A 22719-nucleotide genomic window follows, 5' to 3' on the forward strand; every position below is an offset into this window, starting at 1 on the left:
ATACGTGCTTAACGTCATTTTACTCTTTAAAGATCGAAGAGTTATGACTTCCACTACAACTAGAAAATGAATCGTAAGAAAGAAAAATCATGCTCTCAAAGAAGTAATCAGTTGATGCCTGCCACTGCTTATGCTTTGTGGCTGGAATCAACTTCATATGCATGAATGAATGGGGAGGAGACCGGGAGGGGATGTTAACCCAAAATAGTTACGAATTATAAGTAATTCTGTTCTGCTTCTGCTTAAAAATATAAATTGATCAACAAGCATTACAAATATGGGAAAGTGAAAAAAACCAACTCTTCTCCTCATGTATAACAATGGAGGAAAAAGGGAAAAAAGGGTACCCAAGGAATGTCATCAAGATATTTATCTTATTTATCACACGGGAACCCCTAATTCAGAAATCTTCATTATCTGTTTGTTCAACTTATCTCTCCGCTGTTTCACAAGTGAAGCCATAGAAGCAACCTAATGAGAGAGGGGAGGAACAACTTCAATTAAGTAAGTAACTATCATCTAACCAAATATAAATAAATAAAATCTTTTGGGGAAAAATGAAGAATATAAACATGACAATGACTGACTTGCCTCTGCTCGAAGTTTCAAAGCCTCCCTACCAGGGTATTCTCGCAGCCCATCCATCATTTCTATATAAAATGTGAAAAAAAATAATAATAAAATAAAATAAATGATATAAGTGCACCTTGCACAGGATACAAGGAGTTCAGCAATAGAAAAGGCCAAAAAAAAAATATGAAGACAAAGTCTAAAAGCCAAAAGAAAATTGAAAGTAGGCTTAATTCTGATGTGAGGCCTAATCTGGATCCACCGAACACTGCTCTAGTTCATATTTAAATCAAACTCCATGTTTTGAGACTCAACCAGACTGAAACAGAACCATTTCAAGTCTGATCAACCCAAAAATCCTATCCACAAAACCCAACTCAACCTTCCGTCTAACTTAGACAACCAAAAGCTCCCCAAATTTCATGGTTGCTGATCTTGGGTAGTATTCACAGCCCTACAAAACTTGCTTCTACTCTTCACTATTAGTTGTTTGTTCATTTAAGGAGAAAGCCTTTGCGACGCATACTGACTTCCAAATCCCAATCTCCCGCGTTGTGTTCTTTGGAAATTTTATACTAGTGATACAAACATTATAAGAGTAAAATACTAGGGGAAGTGGCTTTGGTGCTATGCTCATGAGAGGCCTTATGGAGAGTGGTTGTGAAATCTAAATACGACAACTCGTGGGGTGGATGGTGTTCTAATGAGACTTATGGATGGTGCTCTCTTTTAATAAGGTGTTTCTCTTGTATACATACCCGAGTTGCACTGTTTTGCATTTTAATAATACTTGCAGTTACTCACCCAAAAAAAAAATATATATTCAATTTCAAACCTCACATAATCCTCAACTGACCTCCTAATCAACAAAATAAATGCCTTAAAAATGATCATGGATCATTTTGCTCTCTTTTCGCACCATACATCTGGCTACTTAGTGGGGAATGGTCACAAAGTATATAGACAGCAAAATACTTAAGCCCGAAGTCCCTTTGGAAACTTTTAACTTCTGTTTTGCTTATAATTGGCACAGGAAAGTTGTATTTCTACGTTTTCCACTCTATAACCATATATAGCTCCTTTTATGTAACCAAGGGCACCATATTGTGAAATCAGCAAATTTAACAAAAGTAAAGCCTTGACAGTGCTAATGCACCAGACCACAGCACAAATTCTGGACAAGGTAAAAAAGAATTCCCATGGAAGCAATCAGGCTCTGATGGTCGTAACACCTCATCAACAGCAAACAAACTGAAAGGGGACAGGATAAAGGAGAGAGAGACGCCTTGGGGGGGGGGGGGAGGGGGGGGGGGGGGGGGGTGTTGTGGGGTGGGTGTTGAAGTGGAGGAAAAGAGTCAAGAACGCAAACCTGCGGCTTGTGCTTCAACTTCATAAACTGATTTCGCAAGGTCTTGAATTTCACTTCCAGCTTTCCTACACATTTCAATTGGAATAATCAGATAATGTAAAGGAATAGCCACAGAATTAATTTAGGGTATTTAAATCACTTCTACATGAGCTCAGTATGGCCATAGTTCAAATCCTTTTCAGCAAGCGCTGCCCTTTCGAGCAACTTTTTGCTCTCCTTCTTCATTAGATCAACAGAAAGGTTCAACTCCTTCACATTCTTCTCAGCTCTAACAAACTGTGCCTGCATATATATTTGTAGAGGGAGAGAAGGGGTGGGTGGGGGGGGGGGGGGGGTGTTGGGGAATGTATCAAAAGAACGGAAGAGTATGATCTTTAATATATTGAAATACCTGAAACCTACAATCTTAGAATTTCGGTACTAAAACAAGTGACAATCACAGACTAAGCGGTACAGATACAGTTTTTTTTAAAAAATATATATTATTCATAATTGAAAAGAAGCATCTCAGGAAAAAAGAAAAAAAGAAAGATACCTCCTCACTTTGTAGTCGACCTAGCGTATGACGAAACAAAAACCTTCTTGGGCCTGCAAAGAAAACAATTCTCTGTAGGAATCAGTGCACATAAGATTTACGAGGCAAAATTAGTAGATAATTTAACATAAAAGTTATGTCTAGACCAGTCAAGAGATCCATTAATCAAGAAGAGATGCGAGGAGCTAGACATTATCTGAACAATGCAATTACATGCAAGTGCTTGGAAGGTTCAATTCACAATTTATGACCCAATAATCAGCAAACTAGACAGCTGATTATATTTCATCTTAAATCCTTAACTTTAGAAAATATAAACGTGATGGGGAGAAGGGGAAAAACGTTCCAAAACAAATAAAAACGTCTTTTAGTGTAACATCATCTGATCAAGATGGTGTCAGGCATATCAATCACCTAACTAGAACTCAAAGTATTTTTTGATAAGTCGAACTCATAAAGTATTATGTCCTGCACATCATATAAAACTTAAATATCCAGCATGCACAAACACGAAGACGACGGTTATCTTCATAATGGATAGCACATGATCAGCATGTCTCAAGTTGGTGTTTTTTTTTTTTTTTTTTTTTTTTTAATTTCGGGGAACCTCTCCAAGGCAGGGCCATTCGGACCCACCCCTACAGAGTAAATCTCAGTCCCGTACACCGCACCCTCGGAAGTTTTCCTACATGGAATTGGTTAAATCGCTAGCTTTTCACCAGGGGGTTTGGCCCCAAAGGATTGTTTGCATCCATGAGATGTTGAATCTTGGACCTTAAAGGGATGATACCTCAAGACCAAGGCCTCCACCACTTGGGCCAACCCCTTGGGGTTATCTATCAAGTATAAGGCCAGAATGATTGAATAAGAAGAATGATAATTCATTCTTTTACATTTTATAAACCCACTTCTTTTTTTGACAGATGCTAGTCATTGTGATATCTTGCTGCTAACAAGTGCATGCTGGCAACCTGTTTTGGGCAGCCCGACAAGCATCAAAGACACCAAGATTTCTGCTCCCCGATGGAACTAATAGGCTGTTCACCAAAGACAAATGTGCCTTTAAGGTATTCAACCCATCCCTTTTAACAGAACTAGCTCTAATCAAATTATTAGATTAATCTTTTGCTCAAGGGTAAGTAACGCCCCCTCATTCCAAAAATCCTTCCACAGCAACTCAGGGACGTAATATGGCCCTGGGTCCCCTAACTTATCAATATTCACTGAAATAGATAGAGGTCCCCTAACTTATCAATATTCACTGAAATAGATAGAATAGCTAAATTTTGATAATCCATAACCAATTTCCAATTGACACAAAATAAATTAAAGCATCTCTCCAATAGAACAAGGCTTCCACGGAGGCTTCTGCCCCATTGTCGGTCTCCTGGGTAAAAAGCCCTTATGCTGCATATGGATTTTCTTTTTAAATGTAAGGATTATTTTCCATTTCACATGATATCCCACGATTGGAGACACCATTTACGATGGAATATTAACAGCTTAAATTACGTGGGAAAACTCATTTGTAGAATGTCTCAGGTGATCATACAATTTCTCTCCCTTTGAACCCAAACAGGGGATTTAAGTAGTGGTACCCTACATCCCCATATAAGTCATTATCCCTCCCTTAACCCCTCTCTGATTTACTGGAGTACCGTCCTTTGATATGGAAAATAGCATACGGCCATTGTGCAAGTATGAGCTAAGCTTTTAGCAAATCCTTTTTATGCGAAATGAATACCTGGCAAAAGAAGAAAAGCAGCGGTTGCTGCAACCCCGACAGCCGCACCTGGATGTTCCCTCGCCCTCTTCAACTCATCTGAAAGGCATGCAACTAAATCCTTTTTGTTAATGCAAAAGAAACACATCTTTCCTACAAATTCAAAATAAAAATTATTACGAGGATCGATTGACCTTTGATTTTGATGAAGAAAGCGTCCTCATAGCTTCTACACCGGGACAACGCACGCGGTACGAAATCCTGTAAGGTGCGAAGATGGTCGGAAGAGTTCTGCTGGAGAGAACGAGTCGATTCGATCACACTATGTTGCAGATCCTCCGCCATTGACGCTATTGATGATAATGATGATGCCTGCGATTCTTGCTTTTCCTTTTGCGGCTCCATTGCCGCTTCTTCAGCCCCCGACGACGCCGTCTCCGCCATTTTTTCTTCCCCGAAGCAGGTCGTACCGGTCTCTTTGTTTATTTCTTTTCTTTTGCGTGCTTGCCTTGTTTCTTTTCTCATATTCGGTGGGCCGCTCCATCTTGGATATGGGCCGTCTATGAGCCCGCCTATGCAGAGATTATTATTATTACTTTAAATAAAGATTATTGTCAATATTTTACAAAGTTTTCTTTTAAATCTTTGCATTTCATCTAATTTAGGCCTAGCTTGTTTCGTCCTAAAATATTTTATTGTCAGTAAATATTTTCAGCTTAAAAATATCTAATAAACCTTGTTATTTTTTGTTGTTTGTGTGTGCAACCTTAAAAATAATTTTCGACAATTGGCTCGTATGAAAAATCGCCTAATATTTCTTATATTTTTATATAATTTGAGAAGCTACGAGGACGAGAGTGACATTGAAGAGGAGCTATGAAAAAAGAGAGTGAGAGAATAAAAGGTCTTTGGAGGTGAGATTGAGATTTAGTGCAATTATCTTCTCATATTACTTGAAATTTGGGTAGACAATTGTGAAATGACACCTCATGAAGCTTGTCTGTTCAGGCAGGCGCTTGGGTAGCCCAATACCTACTCGGGCATGCATGTTTTGCGAAGGGCCTTTTCACAATTGGCTACTCAAAGGTGTGAGAGAATGGCAAAAATTAGTTAACCTAAATAAGAAGTGTAAAAGTAGAGAAATGATAGAGGTACTAAATCTTTTACTAACATAAGATTAATAATATTTTTAACTTTATAAAATGCTCAAAAATAAGAAATAAAAATTCAAAAAATATTTATACGCCAAAACAAATAGACCTTGAAAAAAAAAAACCTTTTTCCTTATCTTAATTATAGTTTCTGAGTGAAGGTTTTCAATCCTAAAATACGCTTAACAGTAACAGTATTTGGTTTTCATAACTATTACAATTGTAGGCTTGTAGCACGTTAAAGAAAAAAAGAAAATTAAGTACCAAATCTCGTGCATCACGTGTCAGTGCACGAACGGTGGTGGTAGAGGGAGACTAGGAGTAGGTACACTGCACACATACAGTCTCTGAGCTCTCGGATCTGGATCCCCTGGAATTTCAGGGGAATTCCAGATTCTAGAATTAGAATATTAATGGTCCAAAATGTGCCACGTGGTTAAAACCACTTTCTTCCCAAACCCACCAAAACCCACTTCTTCATCACGTCTGAAAAAAACAAAATTTCAGCTTTACCCTTCTTCTTCCTCTTCCTCTGCTTTCTTCTTCCTCACATCTAGACATCCCTCCAAAAACCCACTTCTTCTTCACGTCTGAAAGAAAATTGCAGCTGAGATATATTTTTTTTTCAGACGTGAGGGAGAAGATTTAATTTGGGAGGGAAAGTCTTTTGGTATCTAAAAACAAGTGGGTTTTGGGAGGGAAAGTGTTTTTGGTGTCTAAAAACAATGGGTTTGAGAGGAAAGTGTTTTTAACCACATGGCACATTTTGGACCATTAATATTCTAATTCTAGAATTTGGAATTCACTTTTTTTTTTTTTTTTTTTTTTAAGCAAAGAGGGGAAGGGGGAAAGGACTACAAAGGCGGGTCTCTCCCGCTCCTAATCCGAAAGGAGGAGAGAAAAGGAGAACAAGCGGGAATGCTTCCAAACACATTGTGGGAAGCGGCCCATTTAGCAACCGAGTGTACTCTTGAGTTAGCACATCTTGAAACTTTCGACGCGGTCCAATTAGCAAACCGCAGCAAATGCAAGCGAATATCACAATCACAGGGGCACAAAGCCAATCTGAAAAGAGATGATCTTTGTTGATGGCAAGGATGCAAAGCTGAGAATCCCCTTCAAGGAGAATAGAGGAACAACCAAAATCAGCAGCAAAACTAACTGCCAAGAGAGCAGCATTGGCTTCCCCAATAGTGGCATCTAGATGGGGTAACTTCTTAGTATAGGCAGCCACGATAAGACCTGTGTGATCACTAAGGACCACAGCTGCAACACTAAACAAGGGGCGAATGGCAACATCAAAATTAGCTTTCAAGAAGCCAAGGGGAGGAGGAGACCAAGCTTCAGGGACAGAAGCTAATTCAAGCCATGCTTTATGATGAGCTTTAACGATGGAGCTAATGGACTTCAAACAAGAAACTGGATCCGGAACAGAGTCATTGTGAATAAGCTTGTTTCTAGCTAACCAAATGCAGTCCATAGTAACTAAAGCAGAAATCTGAAACTCCCAAACTTGATCCGAAGGGATGCCAAGATGAGAGTTAGGATTAATGATAGCTTTAGACCATTCAGAATTTGGAATTCCCCTTGAATTGCAGGGGATCCAGATCCCTCTCTGAGCAAGCAAAGAATAGACACAAAGGATATGCTTTATTCAACCCAAGCGTTACACCTAATGGTCAATGTAAATTCATTTATCCTTCTTTTTTTTTTTCTTTCTTTTTTTGGCCTTTCTTTTTAAGTCTTAATTTTATATATATTACTTAGATTACTAGCTAGTATAATGTGGCTAATACGGAAACAACAATCAGACACTAACAATAATTATAAATATATTTTTTTAAAAAAAAAAAAAAAATCAAAAAAAAATTGGGTTGAAGTTAAAAAATATATATAAAATAATACGTGAATTTAATAAATTAAATTAAAAAAAAAAAAAAATTGTAAGAACAAATTTGTATTAACTCCTAATTACAGGGAAAAGAAAAAGGGAAAGTTAGTTCGAGAGGAACAACGAAAAGGAGAACGGAGGCAGCGGCTTTTTTTCGGTTTCCGTCATTCGCTATGCGCCCATGCCTCCATGTATGCTGTTAGTGCCTCCATCTAAGCAAAACTGTTAATTAACCAAAAAAGCATTTATGCCTCCATGTATGCTGTTAGTGCCGTAGTAATTATCTTCTTCTGGTGGCAGAGGCCAGAGACAGAGTATCGATGTCTGCTTCTTCTTCTTCTTCAATTTGGTCCCGCCAAAACCAACAGTTTCAGATTCATTTGAAATGCAAATTCCCTTGTTTAAGTAGTCATTTCATTTAGGGTTCAGAAAAAAAAAAACAAAGAAGGGAAGAAAATAGGGATTCGAAGGGGTTGGGGAAGGGGTTTGGGGGGGGGGCATATGATGCTTTGTTCATCATTGAGGGATCGAATACAGCCATGGCTTCGCGATTACGATAGCCTTCAATCTTTCGCCGTCATCCTCATCTACATTCAGGTTACTATTTCTTCTCTTTTTCTATTACATTTCATTTTCCAAATAAAAAACTTCAATTAATTAGGGCTCTTTTTTTTTTTTAAAAAAAAAAAAAAAATCAAACAAATAAAACAGATTGGTAGCGCGTTGATTGGATCACTGGGCGCATTGTACAACGGAGTGTTGCTGATAAATCTGTCCATCGCGTTGTTCGCTCTGGTAGCCATAGAGAGCAGCAGTCAAAGCCTTGGGCGTACCTATGCGGTTCTCCTCTTCTGCGCTATCTTCCTCGATATCTTCTGGTTCATCCTCTTCACTCACGACATTTGGTCAGTCTCCCCTCCCCCTTTTTATCTTTTATTATTTCTTTTCAAATAAAAGCGTATTTGTTTGAATAAGTCTTCTAGCTGTGACGCCAGAACAACTAATTATTTGATTTCAACTCTTTAACCCCTCACTCATGCCTTCTTATGCGCTGCTTTATTTATTCATAATGCAACAAATGTTTGGCGAACAATGTTTAAAGCAGTAATTAAACGAGCAAATTCATCATTTCCTCTCGGCTTTAAGTTTTTGAGATAACAAGTTATACGAGCAGATTTTCTAAGCTTGCTCTCATTTAAATAAAATAGTTCGCGTGTTGTTTGGTCCTGCACGTAAAATGAGTGTTAAAGTATTTAATTAAACTATCAAATTTATCATTTTCTATTAGCTTATGCTTTTGGGATAAGCGGAGATTTAACAAACAAGGACTCTAATAAGTGGTACAAGAATTTGTACAGATTGCTGCAGCATATGGTTGTGTTCTCTACAACTTCACATTTCGAAAAAATGGAATCTGGTTGTGAAATAATTTTCCAATATGAACTTGTATTGGCTCATGTGGCAATGCCATATTCTGTGTGTACATGAAACGTATTTGTGTGCATGTGTTTGTTAATTCTAATATCTTATCTAGCGAAAATTTTGTCTCTGCAGGAACATTTCTACTGTTTATTATGGACAATTCATTATATTTTCAGTGAGACTCACTCTGGCAATGCAAATCATTGGGTTTACTGTGAGGTTGTCATCCTCATTGTTATGGATTCAGATTTACAGGTTGGGGGTTTCGAATGTTGACACTACAGTTTCTCAAGAAGCAGATTTTGATTTAAGAAGTAGTTTTCTGAGTCCTGCAACTCCTGCTGTAGTCAGGCAATCCTCAGAGTCCGATGACATTTTAGGAGGATCTATCTATGACCCTGCTTACTACTCATCTCTCTTTGATGGTCAAGATAGTAGACGTTCGTGTGGGGTATGGTATTCTCACTTATTTGCAATAGAACACCTATTTGACTTTCTTTGGGTGAACTTTCATCTGTTTGTTCCCAAAAAATTTGGTAAAATTTTTATTTCATCTTTATCCTCTGTGTGTGTGTATTTATATATGATGAGACTTTTTGTTAACAAGTTGTAAATATGAGATTTGGACACTGAGATTTGTGATAGATCGGTTATGTGGTATCTGACCTAGGAGTTGATCAATAACTTTAGTTATCCAAAAAACGTTGATCAATAACTTGGCTGATGACTTGCGAATTTACAAGAAATGAACAACAGAATAGGGTAGAACTATGAAACAACTAATAACAAAAAAGTAAAGTGACCTGATATAAATTCTTTTGATTACACAAGCTACCCTTGACCTATATGAGTATGCATTTTAATATCTTTTACTTAGTTTAGAAGGTGTTTTAGGAGAGTCTCTAATTCATTTAGGATTTTATAATTTCTATTGGTTAGACTTTGTCATCTTTGGGATGATCTGAGAGTGACTCATGAAATTTGTTCTTTACTATTCAAGCGAAGATTCTGAAATTCCTCATCGAGTAATAACATAAGGCAAGGACACCGACACTACCACCTTCCCGCGTGACTTGGATTATTTATCCTTGTTACGTGACTGAACATTTTTATATGAACCGCCTTGGTTTTGTTCATTTTGATTGCTGATGGTGAGATGTCAGCAAGATTGTCTGTGATTCTCTCATAACCTTTTTAGTGAAACGTATGGTAATTTACCCACCAACACATTTATTCCAATTGCTTGGGAGCGAATGTTATCTAGTGTGTTACCTAGGCCTCTTTTATTCACCTTTGAAGTAATGGGTCAGAGTTGATCAACTCGTCTTTGGCAGTGCTCTTGGGGAAAAAGATGATTAAACTCTGTTTATACCTCTATAAAGGTTGTAAGCTGTTCTTTTCTCTTACACGTGAGTTAGCCTTTTTCAGTCATTTGTTTTTTCCTCTAGTTGAGTGTTGGAGGGATGCTGCCATTATCCTAGCTATGAATCTGTTCATAGACTCTATCTCTATTGTATAATAGACTAATATCTTATAGATTGAGTGTTTGTATGCAAAGCTATCTTCTACTATGATGTAAATGATTGAAGCTGCTATCGCGATTTTGGACTTGTGTTGTTTCCTTTGATAATAAGACGACCCAAATTTAATTGGGATAGAGATTTAGTTGAGTTGAGTTGAGTGGTGATGTTTCATATGTTCGGATTCTTCCAACCTCTATGATCTCATTTCTTATTTATATGAAGATATTAGTGGTTATTTATCATTTTGCATCTCTTTGTGCTATCTGTTTGTAGGGTCAAAATCAGGGTAATGGTGACAAGGGATCTACTTCTGCTGCCGAAGCTTCTCAGTTGAAGCCATCTGTAGGCAGATCATTTCAGGCTATAGATGTAAGTACTTGTTACTCCATTTTTCTTAATTTTGCTCATATGGGTTGGTTACTCATTTAGCCAGAAAAATATGAAAATTTTCAATTTCAAGAATCAGTGATTTTTTTTTTTTTTAAAAAAAAAAAAAATTTCCATTCTTCTTCCAAATTGTAAGTAAATAAGAAGCAAATAAAAAGTGCCAAGTAGAGTAGTTTGATCTGGCCATGAGCAGAATGGGCACACTCACATGGCAATAAAATAACTATGTATCTGTACGCATTTTCTGTAGTGGTAGTCTCTCTTTCAGATAACATGAATTTCCCACTCCCAGAATTTGACTCTGCATGAGTGGTCCTCAATTTTAGCTACAACTATATGCTGTTCCCATGGACTTTTTCTATGTTACTAAATAGAAAGTCATTTTGGGCCTTCAGGGTTGACAGGTTTATTCAGTCAGTTGCTTTGCGTTCCTGATGCTGCTTTCCTGCTCCAACTAACTAGAAAATTGGTTGTTCTTCTTGCTTTTGTTTTAGTAAATTTGAGTAGCATGCTTTTTTCTGTTCTTTTTTTATATTCCTTTTTTTCCCCCTCTCTTTGAACTCTTTCCTCGAGGTTATTTTTCACCCACTAAGCCACAGTGCTAGTAGGTTATAGGCTTATTTTCTGCTCTTTGATACCTCTTCAAATGTATGCTATTAAAATTATCTGGTTCGGAACTTATGGATTATTTACAAGATTGGTCCATGCGTCTTAGCATACTATATTTCATGTTGGTTGAGTGATTGCAGTTGAGTTGAGTATGTGATTGCTGTTGATATTTACAAAAAGTTGGACATCGTTTTGTTATTATTATTATTAACCTTATAATTAGTTTTTGTTTTTGTTTTTTTTTTTTTTTTTTTTTGAGTCACGTAGAATGCCAATTTGCAATTTTGTTTTTAACTTGTATATTCCTTGCAGGAGGAGGTTGGAGCAAGCCAGCCTCAAACAATTTGAACTTAAGTGTGGTATCCATGAAATTTTTTTCTCCTCGGTATCCACTCCATAATTATTGTTCTGAGGTTTCTTTTCATTAGTAAATGCGGCCAGACTGTATCGGAGTAGGTTTTGTACAGTTACAATTTTTAGCCATTTTTTTTTTTCCGAGGGTAAAAGCGCTGCTTATCAAAGTTAAAGGAGACCTATTTCCCTTTATCTGTAGGGAGTGTGACAGTGTCAAAAGGTTTTGCCATTTGAGAGCCGTATTTGAATTATGCTATCCTGGCTAGGCCTGTCTAGTGCATATGGGTGTATTCTCCTGGAAACGTTACAGCTGCAGCTAGGCAATCCAGTTTTGGCTCGTACTGAATTCTGATTTCCATGGTGGTGGATCTAGGCTAGCGCCACCAATGTTGTCGTGTTCAGCTACCCTAAGGCTTTGTTTGGTAAATGAGTTGGGGTTTCCTTCGTTACTATTTATTACCATTTTTCAAAAAAATTAATATCAAAATATTCTAACTTTTTTACTTTTTATATCACATCAACATCAAAACATTTTAACATTTTTACTTTTTATATCACATCATTCACTTTTTATTATTATTCAAATAAAAAAATTATTACAGAACAAAAATTTTTCACTTTTTTCATAACCATTTTTTTACTTTTTTATACTAATTTTTTTTTTTTTTTTTTTTTTTTTTTAACATCAATCTACATCAACTATAGTGTCTAGGCTAACCTATTTACCAAATGCCACCTTAATTGCATGTTGTTCCCCAAGTCAGATTGGCAAAAGCCTTTCAGATCCTAGTGGCTTACTTCTTTCACTTCATTTTTTGGTGGGTTTGACAGCCCGTTCAAATGTCATGATTCATGAAATATAGCTGCAATATTTTCAAAGTGGATGAATATATTCCATGTATTGTTGTTTTTTCATTCTAATCATGCTTTTACTACAATTACCAGGATGTAATCATAAATTATGTAGGTTATATTAACAATTGCAATTTCACGAGTCTCTCTTGAATTCTCTCTGTCTATGATTTCTTTCACTTCCCTCTATTTTCCTAACAAGCAAGCAGAGAAAAAAACCAAGAAAATCAAACCAAACTCATGTACAATTAGATGACTTGGCAGTTAATATAATAGCTGATTTTTACTGTCACACCAACCAATTGTATGACAGGTACAAGTGATGATCTAAAGTGTTGGTTTCCATCATTTTTTGGTGATTCTATCCACTTATCACACTGATGAAACCGTGTAAATTTTAGTATTCTTGTACGTTATTGTTTTGTCCTATGTATTAATAATTGTGATCCTTTTGCACAAGAAGCAGCAAATTGCATGGGCAGCGGGAAGTTTTTAATTTATTTGTCAACGTCGGAGCTAATACCAACGCGCCGAACAGCATATCTAATAGCTATGTTTATGTATATACCTGGTTGTTATTGTACGGTAGTGGTCCCCTTGGGTTCCATTAGGCATTTAGGCTGATCGAGAAGATGCGTATTTGAAACATTCAAGGTTTTTACTACTTCTTCTTCTTATTATTATTTAATATTTATGGACAAAGTAGGTGGGGAATGAGTGGTAGAAAGGTCATGTAGGAGGATGGTTTAAGGCAGAGTATAATACGTTGTAAATGGGATTTACGAGTAGAAAAAAAAAAAAAAAAAAAAAAAAAAAAAAAAGAGAGAAGAAGGACAAAAAGTAGTGCAAATAAAAGTAAAAGTAATCACATGTTTGGGGGAAGAAGCTGAGGTTGTCACCTCAGAATCATTACCGTTGGCATCTCTTCTATTTTGGACTCAAAAATTATAACATCCTTAAACTTATTCATCCAGGAAAACGCTGGGAAATTATGATTGGATTGATGACAAGGCGGAAAGTATGGACAAGATGATGATTCAAAGGGTCCACAACTACAAGGCTGTGCTGTGTGATATATGATGTATCCGATTGCTTGGCGTGAGCGTGGGTGTGGGCGTGGCAAAAAGTATTTCAATTCAATTCGGGCTGGCATTACCTATTCTTGCTTAATAATTACCTCCGATTTACATCTATCAAATACCACCGAATCACTCTGTTTCAATCACAACCACCCTGCCTCACTACATTATTATTATTTTTATTTTATGCCTAGGATTTTATGTTCCTATGTCGAGCTGGAATAATGTTAAAATATAAGAAAATAATTTCATCTATTTAATTAGAGTATACATCTCTTAAATTTTATATGTTAATTTCGTGAAGATCATGTCAAATTTGCCAATCATAAATATTTCATGTCAAATTCTGCAGCATCATATTTGCGTGGGCTCTTACGGATTGAAGCAAATAGTGTGCATGCTAACGGTTGGGGTAAAATTAATTTGAGTTAAAAATATGGTAAACAGTGTTTTTTTGTTTTTGTTTTTTTCTAAATCAAAGGCCTAGGGGAGTCAACCCGGTCCGGTTTTCCGGTTTTTGGCCAAAACCGGAACTGGAACCGGGGTACCCTGGTTCTCGGTTTTGGGAAACCAGAACCGGAACCGGGACCTCGGTTGACCGGGGTCCCGGTTCCCGGCCGGTTCCGATTTTACCCTGTCCGGTAACCGGTTTTTGAAAAAAAATAGTGTTTGGAGCTTATTTTAGGTATTGGACCTAAAATAAGCCCATTATTTTTTTCATAAGTTAGTCATTTAAAAAAAAAAAGCTATTAATATTTTTGTCTAAATTAAAGAGGCTTTATTGTGATTGTTCCAAATAATTAAAAAATAAACCTAAAAAAACCTAAAAATTCTAAAAAATCAATGTTTTTGCCTATATGAGCCTTAGAAATAAAAATTCAAATTTTTTAAAATACCCTAAAAATCATTTTAAAACCTTCAAAACCGGAAAAGTGAGAAACCTAATTGCCTAAGGTCCTAAATGCTGCGTAAAAGACTAAAGAATTAATATATATATATATAAGACCCGATTTCGGTTTTTCCGGTTTTTACCGGGTGTCAAAAACCGGGACAGGAACCCGGGTCCCGATTTTTTTTTTTTTTTGGCACCAGAACCGGAACCGGTCCCCAATTTTTCAGTCCCGGTTCCGATTTTCCGATTATTTTTTACACCCCTGTCAAAGGGGAAGAGGGAACAGGGAACAGTGTTTCTCTTGATTAAATATTAAACTAATGTTTTGAGATGGAGGCGTAGAAATGATTAAATATATATTGAGTAAGTAGTAATAGTGTTGTTGGGGAAAAAAAGAAAAAGAAAAAAGGAAAATATATAATACAGAAAACGAAGGGCTGTGGATGACTGGGAACTGGAGCCGTCTCTGTGAATAATCCGATCGTTAAGAAAAAAGCAGAGAATGAATGAGAGGTTGCCACCGCATACATATACGCGTCTCAGAAATAGAAGAAAAAGAAAATAAAGGAAGAGAGAGAGAAAGAGAGAGAGAGTGGAGAGGGGTTGGGTTGTCCTTGTTGTTGTGTATCAGAATATTTGCAGTGATATTCATTGATTGCCCATTTTTCCTTTCTCTCCTTTCTTTGTTTTTTTTCCTTGCCAAATAATAATAAATAAAATCAAGAAAGAAAGAAAGAGAAAGCGAAGACGGAGCCAGAGATTGATTTCAACGCAGCAGCCAAAAACTTTGGTAAACATTTCTTCACCTTTTTGTCTTTGAATGTATCAAGTTATGTTATGTTTCCTGGAAATCGCGGGCGCTAATTCATTTGGTTTTAGTTTGCGTGTCAAATATGTTCAAAAAGAAGAGTTTTATTTGTAAATTTTGTTTGAATATGAATCGAATAAGATGCTTCCAGATCCTTCTTTTTTCTTCTTGATTTCACTTTGGCTTTAATCTCTCTCACCTAACCTTCTTCTTCTTCGTTTTAAAAATAAAAATAAAAAATAAAAATCAAATTTAGAACCCCCTTATTTCCTCCTACGTCAAATTCCCATAAAGCTCTTGAAAAAAGAAGAAAGAAAGATCCAATTTTCTCTCTGCGGTAGCTGTTCAGGGTTTGGTAAGACCACATAACCTCGAAATCGAAATCTCTCTATCTCCCTTTTTTTTTTTTCTTTGCAATTTGTTCAGGTTTTAATACCCTTTTGCTTCTTTTTCTTCTTGGGGTCCTTCGGGGATGATCATCTGTTTTTCTGTTGGTTGATGGATTTACAAATCTTTGACCCCTTTCTTCTCCAATCTCGAACAATGTTTTTGGAAATTAAGCTTTCTGTGCCTGTTGATTCTCCCAAAGAAAAAGAAAAGGAAAAACAAAATGGGGATTTTTGTTGTTGTTGTTGTTGTTGTTTAATTTCTCTATTGTAATCCCTGTCGTGGTATAAAAAGGTGTTCATGAGCTAGATCTGTCAAATTCTACAAATTGTCTGTATTATTGTTTCTGCTGCGAATGAGTTGTTGTGACTATGGCATGGGGTTGTCGTGGGGGTGTTTTATTCATTGAGTTTATATGATGTGAATTTTTGTTTCTGATTGTGGCAGAGGAAGGCAAACGTAAAGTGGTGGTGGTGGAGAAAAAAGAAAGAAGAAAGAGAAGAGAATGGAGGAAGCAGTAGCTGCAAGGTATTGGTGTCACATGTGCTCTCAATATATCGATCCCATCCTGGAAGTTGAGATCAAATGCCCATTTTGCCAAAGTGGATTTGTTGAAGAGATGAATAGCACAACCATTAGGGACAATCAAGCCCAAGCGGACGTAGATACTGACACCGATTTTGGGTCCGAGCGCGCCCTCTCTCTCTGGGCCCCTATATTGCTCGGCATGATGGGCAATCAACCCCGTCGCCGGCGCCGAAGATTCAGACAAATTGAGTTCGAGTTTGGAGATGAAGATGATGAACATGACAATGACAATGACCATGAGGATGGCCATGGCCACGGCCACGGGGGAGGGGAGACTGAATTGGATCGTGAACTTGAGTCCATAATGAGGAGAAGGAGAAGAAGCTCAGCTACTATACTTCAATTGCTCCAAGGCATTCGAGCTGGAATGGCCTCTGAATTATCTGAGAATTCTGAAGTTGATAGGGATAGAGAGAGGGATAGGGAAAGAGATAGAGATAGAGATAGAGAAAGAGAAAGAGAAAGAGAGCGCCTGGTTTTGATCAACCCTTTCAATCAGACTATCATTGTTCAGGGTTCTTATGATTCCAGCAGGGGGAGTCAAAGCGAGAATCAGAGCCACATTGGGTCTTTAGGTGATTATTTTATTGGACCTGGTTTAGATTTATTGCTGCAGCATTTGGCTGAGAATGATCCAAATAGATATGGTCCTCCACCTGCACAAAAGGAGGCAGTTGAAGCATTACCTACTGTGACAGTTAAGGAGAACTTGCAGTGTTCAGTGTGTTTGGATGATTTTGAGATTGGTGCCGAAGCAAAGGAGATGCCATGTAAGCATAAATTTCATAGTGGATGTATTATGCCATGGCTGGAGCTTCATTGTTCTTGTCCAGTTTGCAGGTTTCAGTTGCCTGCTGATGAGACCAAGCGTGATACAGATGCTTCTAGGAACAGCAGTAATCAGAGGGAGAGGGAGAGTAATGAGAGTGAAATTGGTCATGGTAATGGTAGTAATGAAGAGGGAGATGGAGGGGATGGGAGAAGTGGAAGTGGGAGAAGGTTTTCATTTCTATGGCCTTTTAATGGTTTCTTTTCTTCTTCGGGTGGAGGGAATTCTTCCTCAAACTCCTCATCTTCGTCGGCTAATTCAACCGGAGGTGGAAATGCTTCATCTCAAACCGATGATAATTGATTATATTTTCGTCAGTTTTTTTTTTACTCTGTTGCCTGAATTTTATGCCTTGCTTTTATGTATATAGCATCTGAATCGGTAAGATCAATTTGTGCTGTCATCCTTCAGTGTTTTGTAGATCTCTTGCCCTCTTACAAGAATTTCTACGTTCCTATTTGACCTACTCTTCTTCATTTGTATAAATTTTTCTTTTTACCTTTTTTTTTGGGTGCTTTGATAGATTCAATGTGATTGTAATTGGTGGATGGACTTTCTCCTTGTTTGATATTGGACCAAACTCCCAAGTACGGATAGAATTTAAGAATGGGTATCGGACTCTTTTCTATGCACTAAACAATGCCGAACTAACCGATAATGCTTATCAAATAGCAGTCTAATAAAATAAAGGGAAGCTGAGAGGTCCCGCCTTAGACAAAGAAGCCATGTGAAATGATCCTTTTGTCTCCCGATTATTTTGCTTTGAAATTATGTAGCTGTTGCTGGTATGTATGTATGTTCAACCCACCTCTGTCCTGAATTGCGTTTGATTCAGACTCTGTAGCTTTGCTCACATCTAGATTTGTCAATTCATTTTCCTGATGAGATCGTCTCGAGACAGGTATAACTCTTACACAATTCATTTAATTAAAACAAATCAAAAATTGAGTGCCTAATTAAACAATCACTCCTTTATGAAATCATGCACGCCCATCTAGTTGCAATATTGAGTAGCTAATAACAAAAACAGAGTTCTGTTAAGTCGGTCAGATGATCAAACATTTGGAAATATAATCCCAATGCATTTGTCTCGTCAAAACACAGTTAATTATTAATAGTAGGTAAAGGTTTCTGCCTCCAGAAACAAAAACAAGATAGCAAAACTAGAAGCATCATCATTCGCTCATCTTGATACTAACCCCTCCCAACAAGAGGCAAAAAGGGAAAACAGAAGACATAAAGAGCGAGACAAAAAAAAAAACAATCATGAAAAAGATCATCACTTGACGGTCAAGATCTTGATAACAGATGCATTATCAACTTTGTGCAAAGCTACCACAGAATCTCCATTTTTGCAGAGACCCTTTGTCTTGGCAAGCTGCATGGCAAACACCAATGCTTCTTCCGTTGTCTCAGCATCAGAAGCCCTAGCAGATCCAGCACTCAGAACCGGGACCAACCCACGGAAAATTAGGCTATGCCTTGCCGGAGCTTCATCACTGCACGACCAGTCAAAAGAATCGGTCTTTTTAATCTCTGGGACGACCACAGACAGTATAGGCATGCCTGGCCTATACTTGGCCACCAGTTTTGCAGTGCTTCCTCCTCTAGTTAGGACCAATATAAGTGCTGCTTTTGCAGAGTTGGCTGTTTTGACAGCAGAAGATGCCAGGCTCTCTAATGGGCTCATGGGCACTGGCGAGTGCTTCATAAGTCTTTTGAAGACATCTCCATAATCAAGGGTGCTTTCTGCTTCTACACATATTTTGGCCATTGTCTGAACTGCAAGTTCTGGATAAGCTCCAGCAGCTGTTTCACCACTCAGCATCACACAGTCTGTGCCATCAAGAACAGCATTGGCAACATCAGTAGCTTCAGCTCTAGTTGGCCGGGGAGATTTGATCATTGACTCCAACATCTGGGTTGCAGTCACCACTGGTTTTCCTTGGATGTTGCACTTGTAAATCATCACTTTCTGTGCAAGAAATATCTTTTCAATTGGGATTTCCATTCCAAGGTCACCACGTGCTACCATAAATGCATCAGAATTTGCAAGGATGTCGTCAAAATTTGCTACCCCTTCTTGATTTTCAACCTACAAAACAGGTTTCAAAATGAACAACAAGTACCAGAATCAAGTAGTTAAAACCGAATTGAAGTATAGACAATGACCATTTTAACGACCGATAAGGCAATTCAGATTGCTAAGAAGTTCACAGTTATCAGTGAATATCCAAAACAACTTCCAGAAAATTCCAAATCAGTTCAGGATGTATTCCCTATAAAACCAGCCAAACTAGCAAAAGTTGCCTGTTCTTGTTTCCTAATCAAGGCTAAGACAAACCAAATGGTTGGTACTGACTTCCACCAAAACCAACCGGGATTAAACCAAATCTCAAATAGATTCAAAGTTTCCACAAATATCAGCATACCTTTGACATGAGAAGTATGTTCTTAGCATGTTCCCCAAGCACCTTCCGGACCTGCACAAGGTCTGACCCTTTTCGAACAAAAGATAAAGCAATCATGTCAATCTTGTTGGGAACTCCCCACTGCAAGATGTCCTCCTTGTCTTTATCTGTTAAAGTTGGGAGATCCACTACAACCCCTGGAAGATTAACATTTTTTCTCTCACCAAGAACTGCGGAGTTTTCACAGCGGCATCGAACCAAACCCAATTTTTTGTCACAAGATAGAACTGCAAACGAGATAGTGCCATCTGCACAAAGTATCACCATTCCTGGCTTTACATCCTCAGCCAACTTCTTGTAGCTCATGCAAATCATCTTCTCATCACCCTTTATGCTATAATCAGTAGATATGGTGATTTCTTGACCCTGTTTTAGCTGGATTGGTTTGCTATCCTTGAGAAATCCAGTTCGGATCTCTGGACCCTGTGACATTAATTACAAATGAACGATTAAGGAGTTTCGCTTATGTTTTTCATTAGTAAATATAGAAACTTAGAAAGCTTGCCACTAGGGATGGGTAACATGATTTGGCTTAAATGATCCAGAATAATAACAAAATTCAGAAATGAAAAGGCCGGCCAAAAAATGGTTGAAAAAAAATTGCTGCCACTGTAGTTTACAACGTTTAGGTTGTAAGCCTGAGTCAAGTTTACAACGTTGGCGTATCTACACTGTAGTTTGTTCAGTAGAATATTGCATGCACTTTACAAAACACATTTTTTACTTTTCAAGCATGTTTCTCCAAAAGAAGTGCAGAACTGCAAGGGATTTTTTTTTTTTTTTGGAGTCTGTAAATTTCCAAAAACCAGAACATAATCAACAGACAAAAAAGAAGAATCTAGACAAAGACCAAGATGACTCAAAAATATAATTGGTTTTGATTATGAGCAAACTAGGTTCATATCACAACTAGACAGTCCAAAACACCACTATCACCTCACCTGCCTCTACTGACCCTCTCACAACCATCGCGTTGGTAACTGTACGAAATGGATTTAGGTTACAATGTAGGTTTCTTTTTTCTAAAAATAACAACCAACATAATTAGAAAATATCAAACCAAAACAGGAAATGGGATGCTTAATACAGAAAACAAACACAAACGGCCTCCCCAATGAAGGGTTTTTCCAGCTCTGCATAAATTGGAGTTCAGTTCATTCTTTTATACAATGACATGATTATGTTGGGGTCAGGTTTGAACAATCGATAGCTTACAAACATAGCTATTTGAGATTCATACTGCAAGTCATAACTTATAAACAGAAAAAAAAAAAAAAAAAAAAAAAAAAAGGATCATTTACATCTCATTTCTCTAATTGTATACAAGAAGAAAACATAGCTAGTGAAAGTGTGAAGGGTACTAGCTCAAGAAATGAATGGCATAGCTAGTGAAAGTGTGAAGGGTACTAGCCTCAAGAAATGAATGGCAGCGTTCAAGATGAACACCTGGCGCAAAACCTCATACTATCGTAGCTATCCAAATTTCATTCAACAAACTGTGCCTATATACTAAAAAGTTGCAGATTCCTTGATGTTAATAAGTAGTTAAAGAACATGTGGAAACTGACAATTGAGGAACGTCATGGGAAATTCTGTACAGAAGAGACCAATTCATTTAATTAAAAGAAAAGAATAGTAATAGAAAGAACAAAACCAAACCCCATCACAGAATGGAAATTACAGAAAAGTCACCCGAAAGCCCCCAGATGTAAGAAAGAACCAAAACGCAGAGGACCACAAACAATGAAACTGAAAGGCCAATAAGCAAGCGAACCAACAAATAAACACAGAAAGATAACTAACAACACGGCCTCCCAGAAATCAGACATCAGATGAAAAACAAACAAATCCAATGATAACACAACGAATGCCCAGATGCCAAAAAGTCCCAAAACGTATTAAATCCGATCGATACAAATACAGCGAGGCAATATTAAAATATAGTACCTTGGTGTCAAGCATGACAGCACAGAGAATACCGGTGCTTTCCATGGCGGTCCTGAGGTTGTCGAGGGTTTCCTGGTGATATTCGTGAGATCCGTGAGAGAAGTTGAAGCGAGCGACATTCATGCCGGCCGTCAGCAGTTTCTCCAGCATGGGCACCGACCTCGATGCCGGTCCCAAAGTGCAGACGATCTTCGTCTTTGGTTTTTGAATCGTCTCCATTCTTTGAGTCTCAAGAGCCTTAGACGACGATGATTATTGTTACCCACAAGAGAGAAACAAGGGAAAATGGCAATGGAAGTCACCCCAAGAATCGTCAACAAAGGCTAAGACGATGAAGACCCAAGACTCTCTCTCTCTCTCTCTCTATCTCTCGTCAAAGAGGCTTCTATATACTTCTATATACGATACACGTGTACCACAACAGAAACAGAGACAGAAGGGGAACCAAAATATTAGTTCAAAAAAAAAAAAGACTGGATGAAACTTGAAAGGAACCTGTGAAAAGAGGACGAAAAGTGAAGAATAAATGAAAGATGCGTGATGATGGTCGATGGCACTGCTCTAACAGTAACAAGTATAATATATATATATATATATATATATATATATATATAGAAAGAGAAGAGGGCATTTTCTTGGCTTGAGGCACAAGGCGTCCGTCCTGTAACAAACAATTAAAAAAAAAAAAAAGGTATATTACGTGCGAATATGTTGAAAGAGCAAAAGTTTTGTGAGGGTGACAACCAACTATGGGCGTCTATGGTTTTGAGCGTTTAATAGTAGCGGGGGCTAATGGCTATGCAGGTCAACTATAGTGGCTGCTCCACCACGCTATTCATTCAATAAATATCCATGCCCATCTTTAACTTCTTCGAAAGGGAGCCCCAGCCCCAATTTACAACGGCTTGGTAGGTTAAAATGGTGTTTGAGATATAAATATAAGATTATGTAACACATCGTCTCTTTTTTTTTTAATTAGAGTATATAAAAGAGCTCCCAAAATATTTCTTCTAAATTTAATTTAATTCTGACTTGTGTTCCTCCATGTCTAAAACTAAAAGTGATGTTTTGAGGTGGATAAAAGAAAAAGGGGGCTAAAGGAGAAAAAAACAGGTCTTCCACAAATATAAATCTAATGTCGCCTCTTGTTTCTGACTCTCCTCTTATTCTGCCCAACTTATCAGAATTATATTGCGGACAAACTACTCTTTCTTTTTGTTCATTTTCCTGCTCTAAGCATTAAAAGTCTAAAGTGGCTTTTAAGGATATTCAAAGCACGCCTTAAACGCATAAAAGTCTTATCTAAAGCCCAACAAATGTGAGAGAATTTCT

General features: G+C 37.5%; 4 protein-coding genes across 7 annotated transcripts; 2 read left to right on the forward strand and 2 right to left on the reverse strand.

Annotated features, from left to right (window-relative positions):
• Positions 1 to 205: 205 nt before the first annotated feature.
• LOC132164774 (chromosome-associated kinesin) lies at positions 206 to 4672 on the reverse strand. Of its 2 annotated transcripts, none has more exons than XM_059575330.2 (7): positions 4392 to 4672; positions 4219 to 4296; positions 2475 to 2527; positions 2085 to 2221; positions 1940 to 2004; positions 592 to 650; positions 206 to 471 (listed from the first exon to the last, which is right to left on the reverse strand). In XM_059575330.2, the coding sequence occupies exons 1-7, from the start codon at positions 4639 to 4641 to the stop codon at positions 382 to 384; spliced, it is 732 nt and encodes a 243-aa protein (XP_059431313.2). In that variant the 5' UTR covers positions 4642 to 4672; the 3' UTR covers positions 206 to 381. The 2 variants fall into 2 exon arrangements, with proteins under 2 accessions (XP_059431313.2, XP_059431312.2); XM_059575329.2 differs by having other exon boundaries at positions 4219 to 4311.
• A 3062-nt stretch (positions 4673 to 7734) lies between these two features.
• Positions 7735 to 12531, forward strand: LOC132162745 (uncharacterized). 2 transcript variants are annotated; one of them, XM_059572972.2, is made up of 5 exons: positions 7735 to 7836; positions 7951 to 8144; positions 8794 to 9112; positions 10458 to 10553; positions 11493 to 12531. In XM_059572972.2, exons 1-5 carry the CDS (start codon positions 7741 to 7743, stop codon positions 11526 to 11528), a joined length of 741 nt encoding a protein of 246 aa, XP_059428955.1. In that variant the 5' UTR covers positions 7735 to 7740; the 3' UTR covers positions 11529 to 12531. The 2 variants fall into 2 exon arrangements, with proteins under 2 accessions (XP_059428955.1, XP_059428956.1); XM_059572973.1 differs by lacking the exon at positions 11493 to 12531 and adding an exon at positions 10967 to 11375.
• Positions 12532 to 14895: 2364 nt separating this feature from the next.
• Positions 14896 to 17473, forward strand: LOC132164427 (E3 ubiquitin-protein ligase SIRP1). 2 transcript variants are annotated; one of them, XM_059574939.2, is made up of 2 exons: positions 14896 to 15147; positions 16000 to 17473. In XM_059574939.2, the coding sequence occupies exon 2, from the start codon at positions 16058 to 16060 to the stop codon at positions 17270 to 17272; it is 1215 nt and encodes a 404-aa protein (XP_059430922.1). In that variant the 5' UTR covers positions 14896 to 15147; positions 16000 to 16057; the 3' UTR covers positions 17273 to 17473. The 2 variants fall into 2 exon arrangements, with proteins under 2 accessions (XP_059430922.1, XP_059430923.1); XM_059574940.2 differs by lacking the exon at positions 14896 to 15147 and adding an exon at positions 15387 to 15520.
• Positions 17474 to 17980: 507 nt separating this feature from the next.
• On the reverse strand, positions 17981 to 21944 carry LOC132163771 (Pyruvate kinase family protein). The gene is made up of 3 exons (XM_059574143.2): positions 21388 to 21944; positions 19402 to 19863; positions 17981 to 19064 (listed from the first exon to the last, which is right to left on the reverse strand). Exons 1-3 carry the CDS (start codon positions 21604 to 21606, stop codon positions 18249 to 18251), a joined length of 1497 nt encoding a protein of 498 aa, XP_059430126.1. The 5' UTR covers positions 21607 to 21944; the 3' UTR covers positions 17981 to 18248.
• Between the last annotated feature and the right edge of the window lie 775 nt (positions 21945 to 22719).

The sequence above is a fragment of the Corylus avellana genome, chromosome 8 (genome assembly GCF_965113065.1).
Source record: "Corylus avellana chromosome 8, dhCorAvel1.hap1.2, whole genome shotgun sequence".
Classification (NCBI taxonomy): domain Eukaryota; kingdom Viridiplantae; phylum Streptophyta; class Magnoliopsida; order Fagales; family Betulaceae; genus Corylus; species Corylus avellana.

What these genes read in the sequence shown, in the direction of transcription:
- LOC132164774 (XM_059575329.2), bottom strand. Translation starts at nt 4,641, where the DNA reads ATGGCGGAGACGGCGTCGTCGGGGGCTGAAGAAGCGGCAATGGAGCCG. An exon ending in GTCGACTACAAAGTGAGGAG is followed by an intron (nt 2,222 to 2,474) that starts GTATCTTTCTTT and finishes ATATATATGCAG; the next exon opens with GCACAGTTTGTTAGAGCTGA. An exon ending in TATGGCCATACTGAGCTCAT is followed by an intron (nt 2,005 to 2,084) that starts GTAGAAGTGATT and finishes TGAAATGTGTAG; the next exon opens with GAAAGCTGGAAGTGAAATTC.
- LOC132162745 (XM_059572972.2), top strand. Translation starts at nt 7,741, where the DNA reads ATGATGCTTTGTTCATCATTGAGGGATCGAATACAGCCATGGCTTCGC. An exon ending in TCATCCTCATCTACATTCAG is followed by an intron (nt 7,837 to 7,950) that starts GTTACTATTTCT and finishes CAAATAAAACAG; the next exon opens with ATTGGTAGCGCGTTGATTGG. An exon ending in CTCTTCACTCACGACATTTG is followed by an intron (nt 8,145 to 8,793) that starts GTCAGTCTCCCC and finishes TTGTCTCTGCAG; the next exon opens with GAACATTTCTACTGTTTATT.
- LOC132164427 (XM_059574939.2), top strand. Translation starts at nt 16,058, where the DNA reads ATGGAGGAAGCAGTAGCTGCAAGGTATTGGTGTCACATGTGCTCTCAA.
- LOC132163771 (XM_059574143.2), bottom strand. Translation starts at nt 21,606, where the DNA reads ATGGAGACGATTCAAAAACCAAAGACGAAGATCGTCTGCACTTTGGGA. An exon ending in CTGTCATGCTTGACACCAAG is followed by an intron (nt 19,864 to 21,387) that starts GTACTATATTTT and finishes TTAATGTCACAG; the next exon opens with GGTCCAGAGATCCGAACTGG. An exon ending in ACATACTTCTCATGTCAAAG is followed by an intron (nt 19,065 to 19,401) that starts GTATGCTGATAT and finishes CCTGTTTTGTAG; the next exon opens with GTTGAAAATCAAGAAGGGGT.